Source organism: Onychomys torridus, chromosome 5 (assembly GCF_903995425.1).
Source record: "Onychomys torridus chromosome 5, mOncTor1.1, whole genome shotgun sequence".
Taxonomy (NCBI): Eukaryota; Metazoa; Chordata; class Mammalia; order Rodentia; family Cricetidae; genus Onychomys; species Onychomys torridus.
Window position 1 is genome coordinate 69,088,071 of NC_050447.1, and position 20,824 is coordinate 69,108,894.

At 37.3% G+C, this 20,824-nt stretch overlaps 1 protein-coding gene across 2 annotated transcripts in view; it reads right to left on the bottom strand.

The window, feature by feature from the left end:
* Positions 1-20,824, bottom strand: part of Upf2 (UPF2 regulator of nonsense mediated mRNA decay) — a 115,616-nt gene that overhangs the window by 61,605 nt on the left and 33,187 nt on the right. For both annotated transcript variants that reach the window (XM_036188005.1, XM_036188006.1), the window contains exons 6-8: positions 19,719-19,868; positions 17,077-17,180; positions 10,661-10,746 (exon numbers count right to left, since the gene is read on the bottom strand). In XM_036188005.1, the coding sequence (XP_036043898.1) occupies positions 10,661-10,746; positions 17,077-17,180; positions 19,719-19,868 (340 nt within the window). The remainder of the gene's footprint in view (positions 1-10,660; positions 10,747-17,076; positions 17,181-19,718; positions 19,869-20,824) is intronic.

Below are 20,824 nucleotides of genomic sequence, written 5' to 3' on the forward strand. Positions count from 1 at the left end.
ACATACATACACACATATATGAAATATATAAATTTTGTTTGTTTGTTTGTTTTCGAGACAGGGTTTCTCTGCGTAGTTTTGGTGCCTGTCCTGGATCTTGCTTTGTAGACCAGGCTGGCCTCAGACTCACAGAGATCTGCCTGGCTCTGCCTTCCAAGTGCTGGGATTAAAGGCATGCGCTACCTCTGCCCAGCTAAAATATATAATTTTTTTAAAGTATGAAACTCTTTATTTTCTTGTATTAACAGATGGAATTATACTAACCTGCAAAGTATACATTAAAATACTAGGTTCTTTGTTTTCTATAATCATTTTAACAGCAAATGTTCTTTTTCAATTAATAATCAATTGTCAGGGGTGCTGGAGAGATGGCTCAGTGCTTAAGAGCACTGGCTGCCCTTCCAGAGGACCAGAGTTCAGGCTCACAATCTAGCTCCAGAGAATCCAACACTCACGTCTAACTTTTCAGGGCACCAGGCACACATGGTGCACACACATATATGGCAGGCAAAAAACTACTCACATACATAAATAAGTCTAAAAAAATAAGCCATTGATAAATTCAAATATAGGCATTTAAGCCAATGCCTTGGATCACTTGCTTTCCTAACATCATAAGCACAGATCAGAGATTCAAGAAATGAGGCTATAGAACAGCAAAGAGCAGTAAGCTAGAAGTCAGAAGAACCTGGCTAAGGCACTGCAAATAGCTTCCTTCTGTTCTCCCTGCACACTAGCACTCATTCTCACTCAAATCCTCGGCATTTTTCCTTCCTCTTGAGTAAAGCTACTCTCCCCAACACTTGTACTCTACCCCATCACTGCATCCAAGTCACTTCACTGAAGCTATTCTGAACATCCCAGTGAATCTGCAAAGCCACCTTTCTCTCTGATGCCGCCCTCCACCTTTTATCCTGTATCATTTTAAAATAAAATTTTAGTCAAGTGTGATGGCACATGTCCATAGTCCTAGTACTTGAGGCAAAAAGACTGCCCATGAATGTGAAAGCCAAGCTGGTATACATAGTAAGCTCCAGTCCAGATCAGACCACACAGAAAGAGTGTTTCAAAATAAGAAAACAAAAAACAAACAACAAAAAAGTAGGGGCTGGAGAGATAGCACCATGGTTCAGAGCCCTGGGTGCTCTTCTAGGGGACCTGAGTTCAATTTCCAGCACCCACATGGTGGCTCATAACCATCTGTAACTTCAGTCCCAGGAGATCTGACACCCTCATCTGGCCTCTGTGGTACACAGACATGTATGTAGGAAAATATCTATACATATAAAAATTTTAAAAAGAATCTTTTAACTTCATATATAAATTACTTATTTGTAATCTGAATTTGTAGGTTATTTTTTCTTTCTTACCACTTACCATGGAGGTAGTTTGCCAACATTCAAAAGTGGTTATTGGAACAAAGGTTATGTGTTTTATGTATTATGCTCATGTGTTCCATAAACAAATCTCATTCAAGTGCACTGTTAACATGTTCTCTAAAATGCATACTGTCCCACCATATTAAATAATTATCACCCCTATTTTTTAAAATAAGATTCAAACTCAGGGCTTCATCCTTATACAGCAATAGCTTTTTACCTACTGAACCATCTCCCTAGTCCTCAAGTGGCTCTTAAATATTGCAAACATATCATAGTCTGATATATATATGGCTTCAATATCTTTTTTGTGCATTATCTACCTGGATTTTTCTAAGAATTTTCTTGAATTTATCTCACATTAAAGGTGGATCTTCCTAGTTCAAAAGATCTGCATTAAAGGTGTATCTTCCCACCCTAAATGATTTAATTAAGAAATCCCTCATAGAGTGTCCAGATATTTTGGTTTAATTAACTGCAGATGCAGTCAAATTGGCAACTAAAAACAGCCAGCAGTATATGTATACTTTCTTCTTTCTCCAATTAGTTAATCTACTTGAAGGCTTTTTCCTGGTCCAAACAAAAGTGCTTACACTTAGCCATCTTAAAATGAGCAGTTTGTGTCGTCTGTTCAGACACAGAATAGCAGATTAATCACACAATAAGTGCTTTTAGCCATACTGAGAATTTTTAAAATTGCTTAGAGATTTAAGAACAGTTCATCTTTTAAACTATTCCAGATAGTTATCCTAATTTTTGTTTCATGTAGCAGCAAATTACTCCATTTTCTCAGATTTCTACTCCTATAAAATGGATAGCTTATACTAAATTTTAAACTGCTGTAGTTTCAGTTCTGTGTCCATTCATTACTTTATAAAATGAAATTCCTTCACTGGAAATAAGACAGTGAGTTACTTGCTCACTGCCAGTCACGGTTCACTGTATTGTACATTATATTAGTAAATTGTTATGTGCTGATTAAGCTTATTGAAAGCAGACTCCTATCCCAGACTCAAGCAGGATTACTTCAAGTGAGAATATTCTAGTTGTCTCTGCCTGATTTGATGACATTTTGCTATTTATCTGTTTCTATAAATCTACCACTTGCTTTTATTTTTGTCTAATAACTCATCCATTCAAAATGAAATATGATAGAAAGCATGCCTATCATAAATCATTCTGTGGATGACACAGAACACTTCAGAATACTCTGTCCTTCCTTCCTAAGAATAAATACAAGCCTAAAAGGACTAAAATGCAAAACATAACATCAACCACTTTAAAGTTATTAAACTACAAAATGAGGTATTTTAATTAACTTATGTAGCACACTTCCTCTTTTCCCTTTCTTCCTCTCTCCCTCCTCCCCTCCTCTCTGTTTTCTCCTTCCCTCGTTTCATCCTAGATTTGAATCTAGGACCTCATTTGCTCTAGGCAAACATCCTGACCTCACCTTGCTTCTAGAGAAAAGGTCTTACTAGGTTGAAAAGGCTGACCAAGCTCTCTCAAGGTCAGTTAGACACTGAACTTGAGGTTCTTTTGCTTCATTCACTCTCTGAAGTATCGGAGATGATAGCCCCATGCCACTAGGCCTCACAAAGAGTAATTTTCTGCATGGCAATACAGTGCAATAAAATCTAAAAGCAAGACAATTCATCTAATAAAGTCATAGACACAGTTCATCTAATTTGAATTTTCTGAAAAGTAAATGGGAAATAACTTAGATCCTTCTTTTCAAAGCTGAATTCTATAATCTTCTGATACTGATAATTATTTTTAATAGTTAATAGTGAATGACTTAAAAACAACTCTCCTTCCAGGTGGTGGCAGCACATACCTTTAGACCCAGCACTTGGGAGGCAGAGGCAGGCAGAGTTCAGTGAGTTAGAGACCAGCCTGGTCCACAAAGTGAATTCCAGGACAGCCAGAGCTGTATCTCAGAGAAATTCTTTCATAAAAAAACAAAAACATGTAAACAAAATCTACTAAAACAATAAAATCTCACCTGTACTTCCAAGAATCACAAACTTACATATACTATTGCAGTTAATGATCACCATTCAGTCACTAAGCTCAAGAAATACAGGTACAGCTGGCCTTAACTTGCTACCTTCCTAGGCCTGGCTAGCTTTGAACTCACAAACCTCTTGCTTCAGTTTACCTCTTTTTCTCTTTTAAAAATTGAATTTTTTTTTAACTGTTGAAAGCCATTAATTTTATCTCTTCTCAAAATGCCTTGGAAAAAACTGAATATGAAAGAATAGTGTTATAGCTCAATTTAAAAACTGGAGGAGTGCCGCCAGATGGTGGCAGCAGTGGCACATGTCTTTAATCCCAGCAGAGGCAGGCAGATCTATGTGAGTTCGAGACCATTGTGGTCTAAAGATGGAGTTCCATAACAGCCAAGGCTACACAGAGAAACTCTGTCTCGAAATATCAAAACCAAAACAACAAAACAAACAAAAATTAGAGGGGCTCAGAGTTGCTGAGAATCTTATCATGACCAAGACCCCAGATTTGATTCCCAACACTACAAAACAATAATAACAAAAAATTTCAGCTTGAGAAATATTACAGTAGGGGCTGACAAGATGGCATAGTGGGAAAAGGCACTTGTCACCAAGTCTGACAACTTAAGTTTGATCCCGGGGACCCAGGGACAAAACTCTTACAAGCTGTCCTATTATACCTTCCACATATACTATGGCCTAGCTTGGACACACACCCACACACACACACACACACACACACACACAATTTAAAAATAATACTAAAGTAGGATATTATTCAAAAGTGGCAAAATAAAATAAAGACTAGGATCATTTTCTCTAAAATCCAAGTAAGTTGTTCATTTTTTTTCTTTTATAGACCTGACATTCTAAATAAAACAGTGCCACCAAGTGGTATAGCATACTAATAGAATAAAAGAAGCAAAACCAAATCAAAACAAAATCTCTGATTCTTTCCATTTTAAATTTAGTGAGAGAGGAAACTCAATTTGAAAAAAATCTCACAAAAAATGTCAAAAAACATTTAATCCCAGCACTTGTGAGGAGAGGCAGGCGGATCCCTATAAGTTTGAGGCCAGCCTGGTCTACATAGTGAGTTCCAAGACAGCCAGAAAGACCCTGTCAAAAACAAAACAAAACAAAACACCTATTCTAGAATCAAGTGTAAATTTTACATGTGAAGAGTGTTGTGTTTACATCACTCTAAGTATATTCTTAACATCTACCTCTCAATACTTGTAGCTCTATGTGGATTTAAAGTCACTAAAAGAAACATACAGTATAGCAGTAATTAAAATAAGGAAAAAGATTTTTAAGGTACTTTCTCTGATTCTCACTTTAAACTCAAAACCTAGCTTAGGTAAATGGCTTCAGGATGATGAAAATGTTGCATAATTTGATCTGGGTGGTAGACACATAGTATATTTAAAGATTAAGTATTTCGCCAGGCAGTGGTGGCACACGCCTGTAATCCCAGCACTCGGGAGGCAGAGGCACGTGGATCTCTGTGAGTTCGAGGCCAGCCTGGTCTACAGAGCTAGTCCAGGACAGGCTCCAAAGCTACAGAGAAACCCTGTCTCAAAAAAAAACAAAAAACAAAAAAACAAACAAACAAAAAAAAAAGGATTAAATATTTCATGTAAAGCTTCAAGTCTCTACATGGTATGGCTATTACAAATTAACTATAAAACGATATGCAAATGTTTAAGAAAATTCCTAGGCTTCATTTTTGAGGAGTCTTTCAAATTAATAAGGTAAGAGCTACAACAGCAGCCTGTAGAGAGGCTTTCACCACAATCTGAAAAATAAAACTTAAAAGTTTAATCTTGTTTCAGCTCATACTTTTAAGAATTGTAAAAAATGGGGCAGTGGTGGCTCACACCTTTAATCTCAGCACTTGGGAGATAGATGCAGGGGGATCTAAGTTCAAAGTCAGCCTAGTCTACAGAGTGAGTTCTAGGATAGTCAGGGCACATAGAAAAACCCTGTATGGGGGGCAGGGGAGGGGGAATTGTAAAAACTGGACTATATCAAACTTAAATGTTTCTGTCCTACACATTACAACAAGAAAATACAAAGACAACTCAGAGAATAGTAACAACAACAAAACACTCCAAATTTGCAAATTAGGTATCTGATGGGGGGAAGGTACTCTGAGTATCATTAAAAAGAAGTCAAATACAATTAGAAGGGAGAGGGATATATAGAGATCTCTTGGTAAAGTACTCGTCTAGGATGCATGAAGCTCAAGGTTTAATTCCCAGTTCTGTATAAAACCAGATATAGTGGCACATGTCCAGGTAAGAGGCCAAGATCATTCTTGGCTACCTAGCAAGTTCAAGAACAGCCTGAGCTACAAAAGGCCCTACCTCAAAAGAAAATCAAAACAAAAAGACAAAAATGAAGTATGTATGTTAAATTGACATTGTTCCAAAGGTAAATAAATGGCCAACAAGCTTATGAAAAAAAAAAAAAAAAAAGCATCACTAGCCATCAGGCAATATACCACCCAAACCATAATGTATGCTGCTACGGTGCCCTGCATCTGTGTCCTCAGAACTTAGAAGGCTAAGGGAAGTAGACTTCTTGACTCCCCGTGAACTCAAGACTAGCATGGTCAACAGCAAGACCTCATCTCAAGAAATGAAAGATTCAAACACAGACAGACACACACACACACACACACACACACACACACACACACACACACACACTGAGGTTCACTTCATAGCCACTAGTATGGCTGCAATGTAAAAACTGATTGTAACAACTGTGGGCAAAAATGCAGAGAAACTAGGTTCCAGCTGGTGAGATGGCTCATTGAGTGAAGGAGCTTGGCACCAAGCCTGATAACCTGAGTTCCATCCCTACATGGAGAAGAGAACTAGCTCTTCAAAACTGTTCCTGACCTCCATGAGGGCAGTGACTTAAGACTCGTGCACATGCACACTAATAATGAGTAAACTAACCAACTAAAAGAAATAAATTTTTAAAAATTTAAGGAGAAAAACTACATCTCTCACATTGCAGGTGGGGATATAAGACAGCACAGCCATTGTAAAAGTATATGGCAGTTACTCAAATGACTAATAAGTAATGGAATTACTGTATGATTCAGTAATGCTACTCCTAGGTATATACCCAAGAACCAAAACAGATGTCTACATCAATCCTACACAATCAAAAATGTATTGTTCTTAATCGTTAAAAAAGTATAAATAACCAAATTAATAACATCAACTAATAAACAGACAAAATGTAGATGCTGAAAACAATGGGACACTACTGCTTTACAGAAAGGATGAAGTGCAGATCCCTGCTAGGAAATCTGTATATCTTGAAAACACTATGATAAAGGCAAATCAGGCATAAGGGGTCATGTACTGCATAATTCTACTTAAAAGAAATGTCCAGTACAGACAGAACCATACAAACAGGGCAGACTTGTGGTTCCTTAGAGCGGCAGAAGGAGTCAGAGAGGAAACTGCTATGGTCTTAAGTACTCCTTTTAGAATACAAAAATGTTTTAAACAAATTGCAGTGGGTGCATATACTTACAGCCCCAAGTCATATACTTCAGTGAATTACTTCTCTGCAAAGTTCTTTTTTTTTTTTTTATGGTTGTCAGCCATATTTTTACATTTTTTGTTTTGTTTTGTTTTTGTTTGTTTGTTGGTTGGTTGGTTTTTTCGAGACAGGGTTTCGCTGAGTAACTTTGCACCTTTCCTGGAACTCGCTTTGGAGACCAGGCTGGCCTCGAAATCACAGAGATCCACCTGCCTCTGCCTCCCGAGTGCTGGGATTAAAGGCATGCACCACCACCGCCTGTCATATTTTTACATCTTTTAATGATTTATTTTTATTTCATGAGCACTGATTGTTTTGCCTGCATTTATGTCTGTGTGAGGATCTCTGAGTATGTCTGTGGATCTCCTGGAACTGGAGTTACAGACAGCTGTGAGCTGCTATGTGGATGCTAGGAATTGAGCCTGGGTTCTCCTGAAGATCAGCCAATGCTCTTAACTGCTGAGCCATCGTCCCCAAAGTTCTTATTTAAAAGGGAAAAGAAAGATAAAAGTCCTTAAGATTCAGCATTTTCCTCAACAAACTGTACAGACTAGATAAAACAGCTACCATGATCCACATATAACTTATGGACTCATGGTCATAGTCAGTAAAATAACTACTAAACAATCTATTCTGGGTTGGCCAGGTCAGTTAGATGAAAGGAATCCCAGATACAGAAGAATAGACACTCTGTAAGATACTTCCTCTTTAGGGAGGAGGATAAACAAAATGCATAGGAAGGAGGAACAAAGAAGATATATGCATGGATGGTTAAGGAAGCCAGGATTCTAAACAGATGATAAAAAGAATTTCCTTGGTCTTTCAACAGAGTTCAAGCCAACCTTACACGATCCAGATAGCTCAAAGAGTTACCCCTAAAATTCTTAGCCCAGAATAGTCTAACCAGCTTATACTAAACCTACTCTTGTGTACTTCCCCCACCTCTTCCAACCCTGACCACCTTTGAGGGCTCCAGTTATCTCTCTTATTCAAGGGATAAAGAAAAGTTTCTGAATTTATGGGAATGAGGAGACTGAGAATTAGAATAACAAGAGACTGGTGGGTGCTTGTAATTCTAGCATCACTAGGGACCAGACCATCTTCTTCAGAGACAAGCCAAATTATACATGTATCATAGAAAGATGCAGAATTTCTAGGAAACATTAAGTCAACATATATAAAAACTACAGAACAGAACTACAGATCCACACTCAAAGGCCAAGATTTATATGAAGTTAACAGAAAAGAAACAAAATAAATAAAATAATCCCAAAGAAGGAAAAATAAAAATAAAAGCCAAAAATTATTAATAGTAAAACAATAGAATTAATGATATATCTAAAAGCTAAGGGAAGTTTTGACAGTGAAAAAACACAAAACTGATAAGCCACTGGCTAACACAAATAAGAGAAAAAAGGAAGTACAAATATACCTTTGTCAATAACAGGAAAAGCCTGGAAAGCCTGAAATGGTTAAATATGATACATCCATGAAGAGAAACACTTCATGCAGCCTTATAAAAATGAATAAAGGAGATCTTTTCATAGTAATGAAAGATACACATAAGAGGTTACTCTCTGTGTAAAAAGGAAGAAGTAAGAATCTAAACTTGTATTTTCTTGTCTATGAAAAAGAAACCTGAGCAGGATATATCTGAGAACCAAGACAGTGATCTTCCACTAGCAGACATGGAAATTGGGTAAACAGGAAGATGAGGGATAAAAGATGTGTTAGTTAGACTTCTGGTATTGAGAATATGAGAGAGAGAGAGAGAGACAGAGAGACAGAGAATGAATGTGTGTGTGTGGTTTTTTGAGGCAGGGTTTCTCTGTGGAGCCTTGGCTGTCCTGGAACTCACTTTGTAGACTAGGCTGGCCTTGAAACTCACAGAGATCCTCCTGCCTCTGGCCCCAAGTGCTGGGATTAAAGATGTGCGCCACCATGCCCACTGTAACTAATTTTTTAAATAGCATATAAAACTAATTCAAATGTTTTTAAACAAAGCATTTATTTTTTGTTTTTCATTTTGAGAGAGGATCTTGCTCTGTGGCCCAAGCTATCCTTGAGCTTACTATTTATGAGCCTCAAACTTAGAGCAAACCTTCTGCCTCAGGCTCTCAATTTCTAGGTTTATAGGCACATACAACAATACCCAGCTATTTACAGATATGTGCAAAATTCAAAGCTTTCATTCTCTGTCTCCTGAAGAGATGATTGTTTTCATAGTCCAGTAACAATGCATTCAGCAAGTCAACAGCTGTAATAGGATGTACCTGATTTCCTCCATGGAGAAATGTTAGAAGGACACTAAAGAACACTACATCTATTTTACACCAAGGAAAAAAGGGCACTGTTCAGCAAGACAGCTACTGTAATAAGGCTTAAAGGTGAGTCACCATTCCCAATAAAAAACAAAGGAGTCCCACACAGTAGAAAGCATTCCCCTCTGGAAGTGGGGAAAACAAAGGATATTCACTAGGTGACTCTATAGAAGTCACTATAAGTATCAGGATTTCAAAAGAGGAATTAAGAATTAAGATTGAGGGCTGGAGAGATGGCTCAGAGGTTAAGAGCACTGACTGCTGTTTCAGAGGTCCTGAGTTCAATTCCTAGCAACCACATGGTGGCTCACAACCATCTGTAATGAGATCTGGTGCCCTCTTCTGGCCTGCAGTAATACAGGCTGTATACATAATAAATTAAAAAAAAAAAAAAAAAAAAAATTAAGATTGAGCCTGCAGGTGGTGGCACCTGCCTTTAATCCCAGCACTTGGGAGGCAGAAGCAGTTCAAGACCAACCTGGTCTATGGAACGAGTTCCAGGTCAGTGAGGGCTACACAGTGAAACTCTGTCTCGGAAATAAAAGAGAATTAAGATTCAATCTCCAAACTACATTTTTAAAAAGGGCATTAAAAGTAAACGTCACATAATTTTATCAACTTATGCATATCAAACATGTGTTAAGTGGGGGTTGGGGATTTAGCTCAGTGGTAGAGTGCTTGCCTAGCAAGCACAAGGCCCTGGGTTCAGTCCTCAGCTCTGGCAACAAACAAACAAACAAACAAACAAACAAAAACAAAACATTGTGTTAAGTGCTAGAGATAAAGCAGCAAATATGGCTTCCTTCCTGCAGCTTACAGTATACAAAACTATGTCCTCCAGACATGAGAGGGAATCCAAGAAAGGGATTTTGCTATGGTTTTTTTTCTTTTTTGGAGACAGGATCTCAGTATGCAGCCTTGGTTGGCCTGGAGCTCACTATATAGATCAGGCTGGCCTTGAACTCACAGAGACCTACCTGTCTCAGCCTTAGTGTGCTAGGATTAAAGGTATAAGTCACCAATTCGCGCCTGTTTTGTTTTTTGAGGTAAGGATCTCGACTGTATGCCTGGGCTGTCCTCAAATACTTCATCTATGAGCTTCAGCCTCCTCCCGAGTGCTGGGGCTCCAGCGTGCAGAAGCACATGCACCAAGTTGTTTTAATTATGCAATACTTTCTCTTAAAATAGGATGTAAATATTAGAAGAAAATACTTCCATAAGAGCAAAACAAGACAAAAAAATTAATAAAAGTCCTGGGAATCTGCTAATAATAATAATGCCTATTGAACTAATAAAACTAAGTCATGCGATCATTTTAAAGAAATAACCAATAAGAATGTTGATCTTACATCACTACCAACAAATTACTGCTTTAAATACTGACCTCTGTCTAGGAACTATGAAGAGTGCCCGTACCAACTTCTTCCTGTTTGCCTTTGTGTTCATGTTCATGCAAAAATCCATGGCTGCCTAAAGGAAAAAGAACAATTTTCTTTTAAAAAAAAATCCTCGACTCAGTTACTAAAAGTAAAAACCCTAAGTCAATGTTTTAATTGGTCTTAAACATTCCAAAATAGTTTTTAAGACATTAGTATTATAAACAATAAACACATCCCAAACTACAAAATCATTAAGCCTAAAAGTCTTTTCTTTCTACAAGTCTAAAACTATATATTTCCTACTTAAAAAAAAAAAAAAATGCAACTTTGTATTCGGAATAGAATTTAAAGGTAGCTTCAAAACCTACCATGAGTATATGACAAGTCAGTGCCTAAAAACAAGTGAATCAGTTTATGCTGCAATTCAGTGGCAAAATGCTTGCTTAGCATGTGGGAGGCCCTGGGTTACATCAAGAATATTTAACATAAGTAAAGAAAGCTACTAGTGCTAATAAAGACAACCAAAACACTATTTTAGGAACTAAACTGAGACTAGTATTTCATCAATGTCTTAAATCTAATATAAATATAAAAAGAAAAAACAAGACAAGATTTATATTCTAGAAAGTTCTTAGAAAATAGAAACATTAATTAGCTGGTACCATTGTCCCTGAGTATCCACAGAAGATTGGTTCTAGAAATCTCCCAGGATATGCAAATTTGCAGGTGCTCAAGTTGCTTATGTAAAATAGTATAGTGTTTGCATGTAACCTAGACACATCTTCCCACATACTTTAAGTCATCTCTAGATTACTGACAGGAATACAATGTAAATGCTTTATAATTATAGATAATAATGTCAACCTAAAAAAGTGTATGTGTTCAGGACAGATGCAGATCCCCCCCCCCAAAAAAATAATTACTACCTATGGTTGGTTGAATCTACTGAGGTGGAACCAGCCAACAGAAGGATGCCTCTACTTACCTTCTATTACCTATCTAAATGAATTTCATGAAAACAGACAACGCAATAAAGACTTTTCTTTGTAGCCCTGGCTGTCCTCAAACTCAGAAATCTGCCTGTCTCTACCTCCCAAGTGCTGGGATTAAAGGCATGTACCACCCACTGCCCAGCTAAGACTTTTCTTACTGTAATTATCAAAGCCAGTTGGACACACACAGAAAGCTGTGTTAAAGTGTTCTATGTGGGGGGCTGGCAAGATAGCTCAAAAGAATAAGGCACTTTCTGCCAAGCTTGACAACCTGCGTTTAATCCCCTGGACCTAATGCACAGTAGAAGAGAATCAACTCCCATAAGCTATCCTCTAAATTCCCTGGAGCAGTACCAGCTCTCTGTCTCTCTCACACAAACATACACACACACACACACACACACACACACTGTCTCTCAATAAATATAACGAAAAATTTTAATGTTCCACATATCAGAAGCTAAGTACAGAATGTAAGTATCTAGTACACACAGGGTTTATATGAAATGAAAAAAAACACTAGAGTAGGAAAACTTCCAGAATTAATATATTTGAAGATAGCTTTAAAAACAAGAATCCAGGGCTGGAGAAATGGCTCAGCAGTTAAGAACACTGACTGCTCTTCCAGAGGACCTGGGTTCAACTCTCAGCACCAACATGGCAGCTCAAAACTGTCTGTAACTCCAGTTCTAGGGCATCTGACACCCTCACACCAATGCACATGAAATAAAGTTAAATAAATAAAAAACAAAACAAACAAACAAACAAAAAACAAGAATCCAGGTATGGTGGCACATACCCGTGTACTCAAGAGACAGAGGCAAGGTGGTAAAAATTCCAGGCCAGTCAGTGCCTACCATATAAGGATAAATGAGAAGCAAGTAAGGTTGGTTGAATTTGTTTATTTGTTGCATGACAACTCATTAAACAGCTTTTTGAAAACTTGTTTCAAATGCTCAAGTAAATAAAATTAGAACTCAATAATCAATGTTTTACTTTAAGCAAAGATAAATTTTCTGGTCATCAAATTCATAGGGGAAAAAAAGAATGCCATTCCTCACAGAAGTCACTTAAGAAAATTCTTTACTTTGGGATAAATGATATATATAATTATAAGCTAAAAGTGAATTGCTTATGAGTGAATATCCACAAAAGTGATTCACCTCCTGTGAAGAAAACAACATATGAATCAAGTAGGCTCAGAATTCATTTGAATGGATACCGAGTGACCCATGTCTGGGAATATTTTTCCATCAGCAGATTTCAGAACAATAACACAGTAACTAGAGAACACAAATATGTCTTTGATTTACTTAAAGATTAGAGAAACTACAGAAAATAACAACATAGATGAGATAGATAGCTCAGCAATTAAGAACACTGGTTACTCTTTCAGAGGACCTGGGTTCAATTCCTAGTACCCATAAGGAGGCTTACAACTATGGGTAACTACAGTTCTGAGATTCTGACACCCTCTTAGGGCTTCTGTGGGCACCAGGCTTGCACATGGTACACAGACATATGTGTAGGCAAAACACCATATTCATAAAAATAAGTAAATTTTAAAAGGAAGCAAAGAAAATTTAAAAAATTAGAATGGTTGCCAGAATCAAGAAAATATAAAACTCTTTTCTCATTATTATATATACTGGCCAATGGGTCTGAGTTAGGTAAAGGTACTTGCCATCAAGCCTGACCTGAGCTTCATCCTCAGAATCCACACTACAGGACAGAACCAACTCCTACTGCCAAACAAGTGCATGGCAAAGGTGTCCATACACACACAATAGTGGTAAAGAGCACTTCCTGCTCTTTCAGAGAACCAAGGTCCAAGTGCTGGGTGGTGGTGGCAATGCATGCATGTCTTTAATCCTAGCACTCTTGGCAGGCAGATTTCTAAGTTAGAGACAAGCCTGGTCTACAAAGAGTTCCAAGACAGCCAGGGATACACAGAGAAACATTGTCTCAAAATAACAACAACAACAAAAACCTCAGAGTACTCACATTTTATTCCCAGAACCCATTTGGCATCACTAACTAACTGCCTGTAACTCCAGATGCAGGAGATCTGACTCCCTCTTGTGGCTTCCATGGGCACCAACAAACATCACATACATTCACACACATAAATTTTAAACTAAAAATAAATCCAAAAAGCAGAAAATACGAAATAAAACATTTCTGACTGAGATAAGAACTAATTTATGGGGCTGGTGAGATGGCTCAGCGGTTTAGAGCACTGACTGTTCTTCCAGATAACCTGGGTTCAATTCTCAGCACCAACATGACACATGAAATAAAAATAAATCATTAGGGGTTGGGGATTTAGCTCAGTGGTACAACGCTTGCCTAGCAAGCACAAGGCCCTGGGTTTGATCCTCAGCTCAAAAATAAAATAAAATAAAATAAATCATTAAAAAATTATTTTTAATGAACTAATTTATACCCTTAGATTTATGGCTAGGGGAATTAAAACCTAGGAAAATATTCATAGTCAATGACATCATATACACACAAATAATTTTACATTGTTCATTACATATGAATAGTACATAGGTCCTACTGTCCCTCATCCTTGTCATTTGAAAGTTGGAAAAATAAGACTAAGGCTCAATGGGTAAAGGCTCTTGATGCCAAGGCTTATGGTCTGAGGCCAATCCCCAGAAAGCACATGGAAGGAGAGATCCAATTTCCAAAGTTTCCCTCTGAACTCTACATGCATGCCACGGCATTTGTGTGGCCACACACACATACAAAATGATTAAAATGCCTTTAATCCCAGCACTCAAGAGGCAGAAGCAGAGGCATGCAAATCTCTAACTTCTGAGGCCAGCCTGGTCTACAGGGCGAGTTCCAGGATAGCCAGGGTTACACAGAGAAACCCTATGTCTAAAAGCAAAAACAAACAAAAAACAAAAACAAAAAAGAAAAAACAAGTGAACAAAAACCTCAGTCATCACAATTACTTTTCTTTTGAGACAGGATTTTACTAAATAGTAATAAATATACAGCCGAGACTATCTTCAACCTCTAAATCCTACCTCTGTCTCTTGATGATAGGATTGCACCACCATGTGGGACTTTTATAATTACTTTTTCTGTAATTACTTTTATACTATACCAAAATTTGACATGTAACAGTTACTTAAAGGTAATTACAAAGTGAAATCTAAAACTATTATCAATTAGCATTTGTGTTCATTTACATTAAAATCCACTGTTTTATCTTGCACTGAGTAGATCTTTAACCCTCATACATGATTTTTGGCAATGTACACAGATAATAAAGTATCAGTTTACAGCCATGCATAACTTATAAATACACATGTGATATTCTTAAATTACACAATTAAACATCATAGAAATCTTCCAGAGAAAAATACCATGAATAAAATGTCTTCAGAAAATAACTAGGAAACTGTGATTAGAGCTTTGGAAACTAATCCGATCATTGGCAATATATATTTTTAGTTGTTTTTCTTGAAGTAATAAATGCATTTTGTCAATTTCAGAAAAATTTCTACTAAATATATGTTTGAGTATCCACAGATGGCCATTATTTCCTAATAAAATAGCATTCTATGATGAAAACAACTTGTTGAACTTGCAACTCAATCTAACCAGTATTTTCCTAGAGACAGAAATGCTTTATATAAATTCCCATTTTGTCAGATTAAAAGGATATATACACATGATAGCTAATCTTGGTTGTCAACTTAACATACCTGGGAAAAAGAAACTTCAAATGAGGCATTGCCTCCATTGACTGGCCTGTGGGAATAACTTTGAGGCATTTCTTGATTGCTAACTGATGCAGATGGGTCCAGCCTATTGTGGGAAGTACTATCCCCACACCACCATCATCATCCTTAGGCATGTGGGCTTGGGCTGTGTAAGAAGGGAGTTGAACACAAACCCAGAAGACAGCCAATGAGCAAGCAGTCCTCTATGGCTTCTGCTTCAGCTTCCTGCACTATTTCAGTACCTGCCCTAACTTCCTTCAAGAATGACTGTAGCCTATAGGATGAAAATGAATTTTTCTTCCCCAAGTTGCTTTTGGTCAGCAACAGAGAAGCAAACTAGAACAGTACAAACTAGAACAACCCAAATATGATGGGTTGCAAATTCTAGGCAGGCAACCCTGGGTCTACATAGCAAATTCCATGACAGCCTGGCTAAATACCAAGACCCTTTCTTACAAAACAAAACAAGTATCTGATGATAATGAAAAGAAAACATAGAGCTGGAATGATGGCTCAGAGGTTAAGAGCACTGGCAGCTCTTCCAGATGACCCAGGTTCAATTCCCAGCACCCACATGGCAGTTCACAGCTAGCGGTCTGTTAACTCCAGTTCCATGGGATCCGACGCCCTCACCCAGACATATATGCAGGCAAAACAACAATGTACATAAAATAAAAAATATAAATCATTAAAAAAGAAAACATATATGGAAATATAATCTGAAGTTGAAATGTAATAAAATCACTCATTTTTATAGAATTAGTAGGGTTATTACATAAAAGTTACCATTTTTAAAAATTACAATTCATAGGTGTAAAGAATAAAATGGTGCTAATGCCTTCATTCATGTATAATACTAGCAACATTCCTCACCACCATGTTTGCAAACACCAAAACTGTAAAAAATGGGGCACTCTGAATATCATGAAAAGATTGGTGGCCTCAGGTGCCACCAGAAATCTATGTAGCACATTTTAAGAAACTCTCATCTAAAACCACATTTTTAAAACTGAAGGTCCCTGTGTGAAGGGGAAAGGTGTCAGGCCAACAGGAATCTGGAGCTACTTCCACTTCCAAACAAAGAATATACAACTAGTTCCAATTTTATCTATATTTACTCTGACAAAAGACTCCCTCTGCAAATAAAATAGTTCACTGTATGGCTGCAATAGCCTAAAAACCACTGATATGCCAGGTGGTGGTGGTGCACGCCTTTAATCCCAGCACTCGAGAGGCAGAGCCAGGCAGATTTCTGTGAGTTCGAGGCTGGCCTGGGCTACAGGGTGAGTTCCAGGAGAGGCACAAAGTTACACAGAGAAATCCTGTTTGGGGGGTGGGGGAGAGGGATGATATTTGACAGTGTAAGACTATTCATAGTCTATGTGCTTTTGTAAAATTATATAAGGATAAGAAAACCTTTTAAACAACTACAGGCAACTAAGAAATGTTGAAAGCAGGAGAAGCAGTCCCACACACACCAGGAAGAAGCCCCCTAACTTTATGTATTTATGCACACACATATACCTAACAGTAACAAAGAGAAAGCCAGGAACATGAGAGCATGAGAAATGACAACACAAGAGGAGTTGGAGGAAGGAAAGTGAATAGAAGGAAATAATGTAATTTTAACTTTCTAAAAATTATCAAATTTAATTAAATAAAAAGTTCATTAAAAAAAAAGAATACCTTGTCAATTAGATCTCGGTTGACACAGTTGGGCAACTGCTGGAGGAAAGCATCTACTATGAGTTTGAGGTGAGATCCAGTGCTGGCTTCTTCATCTTCTTGTTCTAATACAAAATCAGTTTTTGGATAGGTTAAAAAAAATAGAGATTCTAAGAACAAAAGTATCCAACTATTAAGTGATCTGAAAAATGGACCATCTAGAGGATATGTGGTATGGTGTATGCACATGTGTATTTGCAAATGTGCATGCTTGTACAGAGGTCAGAGGGGTGGAGGGGAGTCAGGTGTCCAATCTCTTCCTGAATCTAGAACTTATGTCTTTTGGCCAGGCTGACACCCCAAGTGCCAATGATCCTATCTCTGCTTCCCAGAGTACTGGGGTGATAAGCACGAGGACAACATGTCCAACATGTTATACAGGTGCTAGGATCCAAACTCTGGTCCCAGCATTCTTTACCACTGAGCTCTCTCTCTCCAGTGCAGAAAAAAACATTTTATGAAGTACTTCTAGAGGGCTGAGGATATTGGACAGCCCTAAAATCATAATATCAAGTCACTATTTCAGATACTAACTATAAATAAACAAGTTTTATCCTAAACATACACAAAAAATAAAAAAATTATTCAAAAAATGCATACAGCTTTATAGTAAATCTAGTATTTTTATCTGCCTGACATTTATTTTCTCATGTTCTACAATAGTTCTACCAACCCTTGCCTTTAAAGAACTAAGCCTCCCATACTGTGTGATTTTGAGGGTGGACACTGCCAAAGCATAGCACACTATCATTCAATGGACCAACTGTATAAGCACAGCACAGAACTAAAGTCCTGTGATAGTGATACATAGTCAGTGAAAGAAACTCTTCTTTGGTGTCATTAGCTGGTATGATTTAGGCCTGACTTTACTAGCCATGCCCATCCCTCTCCTTGCTGATACAGAAGAACAAAATCTGCTCTATAAAACAATGAAGCAAACAAAGAGAAAATAAATACTAATAATAGGAGGTATCCTTCTAATTACAAATCCTAACGAGGAGTGGAAAGATGGCTCAGCAGTTAGCACTTGCTGTGCTTCTAGAGGACAGTGATTCAGTTCCCAGCAGGCATGTCAGACAGTTCACAATTGCCTATAACTCCAGCTCTAGGGAACCCAACACCCTCTTCTAGCCTCTGTGAGCACCTGCACACACATGTGTCATACATTCACATGGATACATACATGTTCAAATAAATAAAAATAACTCTTTAAAAAAAAAAGAATCCTGGGCTGGAGAGATAGCTCAGTCGTTAAAGGCTAGGCTCACAACCAAAACTATAAAAAAAAAAGAATCCTAAAAAACTCAATAGTTGCTGAGATGTAAGCTCAGTGGTATAGCACTTGCCTGGCCTTGGATTTGATTCCCTTATACTGCAAAAACAAGATATTAAAAATAAAATCAAAAGAAAATATTTAGAAACAAATGTACTTTTTAATTAATAAGTAAAAAACAACTCAATTTAAAAGACATAAAATTAACACTGACACAATAAAATTCTAGTCATTTCTATCTCAAAAATTTTAAGGTAACTTTAAAACATATTTACGGCAAGTCCTAATAAAGACTGTAATAGAATCAAAATATTTGAGGCTGATGTCAGAGTTAAGTACTTAAGTATGAGAGCCTGAGTTTGACTCCGCAGAAATCTGCATGAGGTCAGACACTGCAACACCAATCTGTAAATCTCACTGTTCCTAGGGATGATGGGAGCTGAAGACAGGAGAATCCTCAAACTCAGGCCAGGTAGCTGGCCTAGGAGGCCAAGACCAAAAAAGAGGCCCTGTCTCAAAGAAGGCGAAAAACAAGTACCAACGCCCCAGGTTGTCACCTGATTTCTATATACATGGAAATACACACACACACACACACACACACACACACACACACACACACACACACACTTAAATATTAGGACAATGCTAGCAAGTTGTTGGGAAAGTATTAAATAGTTTAACCGGGCGATGGTGGCGCATGCCTGTAATCCCAGCACTCGGGAGGCAGAGGCAGCTGGATCTCTGTGAATTCGAGGCCAGCCTGGTCTACAGAGCTAGTCCTGGACAGGCTCCAAAACTACAGAGAAACCTGTCTTGAAAAACAAAACAAAACAAAACAAAAAAAAAAAGTTTAACATATTTATAATTACAATGTTTGTAATACACATGATCAGTAAAGCTAACAGTCACATACTATTAAGTAAGATTCTATCTTAAATCAAATTCTACATAGCGACTGAGTAAAGACAACAGAAAAGAAGATAATTAAAGACCAAAATGAGGCTGGAGAGATGGCTCAGTGGTTAAGAACACTTATTACTTTTACAGGGGACTGGGGTTCGGGTCCCATCACCCAGACAATGGCTCATAACCTTCCCTAACTCCATTTTTAGGAAATCTGATGCCCTCTTCTGAATTCCATGAGCACCAGGAACACAAATGGTGACATATAAACATACATGCCAAACACTCATACACATAAAATAAAATAAATTTTAAAAAACATTAAGAAAATAACAGAGATTTAAAAAGAAAAGATCCATATTTTTAGGCAAGAGGTTTGTGTGAAAAATAACAAAAAATAAAAACTGATAAAATAGCCCTTTACCTTGTTCATCAAGGAGTTTCTTTGTAAGATCTTCAGCTTCATCTCCACCTTCTAACTCCAAGGTATCATCATTAATTTCTAGATTCTCCAACTCAAGTTCCAAATCATCAGGACTCGATGCCTCCTTATTATCCTTTGGTTCTTTTGCCTCTGTTTAAAAACAAAGAATAAGAAACTGGGGTATAATGATAGAATATTTGCCTAGCATGCAAGGGACCTTGGGTTCAATAGAGCAAAAATAATTAAAATATATAAAAACAAACAACAAATATATTTGAATTCAAGGTCAGTTCAAAATCCAGTACAGGGCTGGAGAGATGGCTCAGCAACTAAAGAACACTGGCTGCTCTTCCAGAGGACCTAAGTTTGGTCCCCAGCATCCACATGGGAGTTCACAACTGTCTGTAACAACAGTCCCAGGAGATACAACACCTCTTCTGTCCTCCAAGGGCACTAGGCATGCATGTGGAACACAAATATACATGCAGGTAAAATACCCAGACATAAAAAACCAAAAAAATAAACTTTTTAAATCCTACTACAAAAATATTAAAGATTCACAAACTCTATGTAACTTCTCTAAAAATGTTTTAACTATGCTATAAAAAGATTAAAGATAGCTGGAGAGATGGCTCAGAGGTTAAGAGCACTGACTATTCTTCCAGAGGTCCTGAGTTCAATTCCCAGCAACCACATGGTGGCTCACACCCATCTGTAATGAGATCTGGCACCCTCTTCTGTGTACATAATAAAAAAATAAACCTTAAAAAAATTAAAGATTCACAAAATCTGTATAACTTCTCTCAAAAATTTTTATTCCTGCTACCCAAAAAAAAAAAAAAAATAGATAAAGTTTGACAAGACTATATGACTTGTCTAAAAACTTAGGTATATATCTGGCAAATCTGAATGAAAACTAGAGACTTTTATAAAATAGAGTGAGCTTATTGATCTATAAAAATACAGATCTTTTCTTTTTAATTCTGCTGTTTTCTTAATGTTTTTAAATTTTGATCTTATGTATATAAGTGTTTGGCATATATATAAATATATTTGTGTTCCTAGTGCCCATTAGAATAAGCTACCCTACTTCTTCAGTTCTGTAT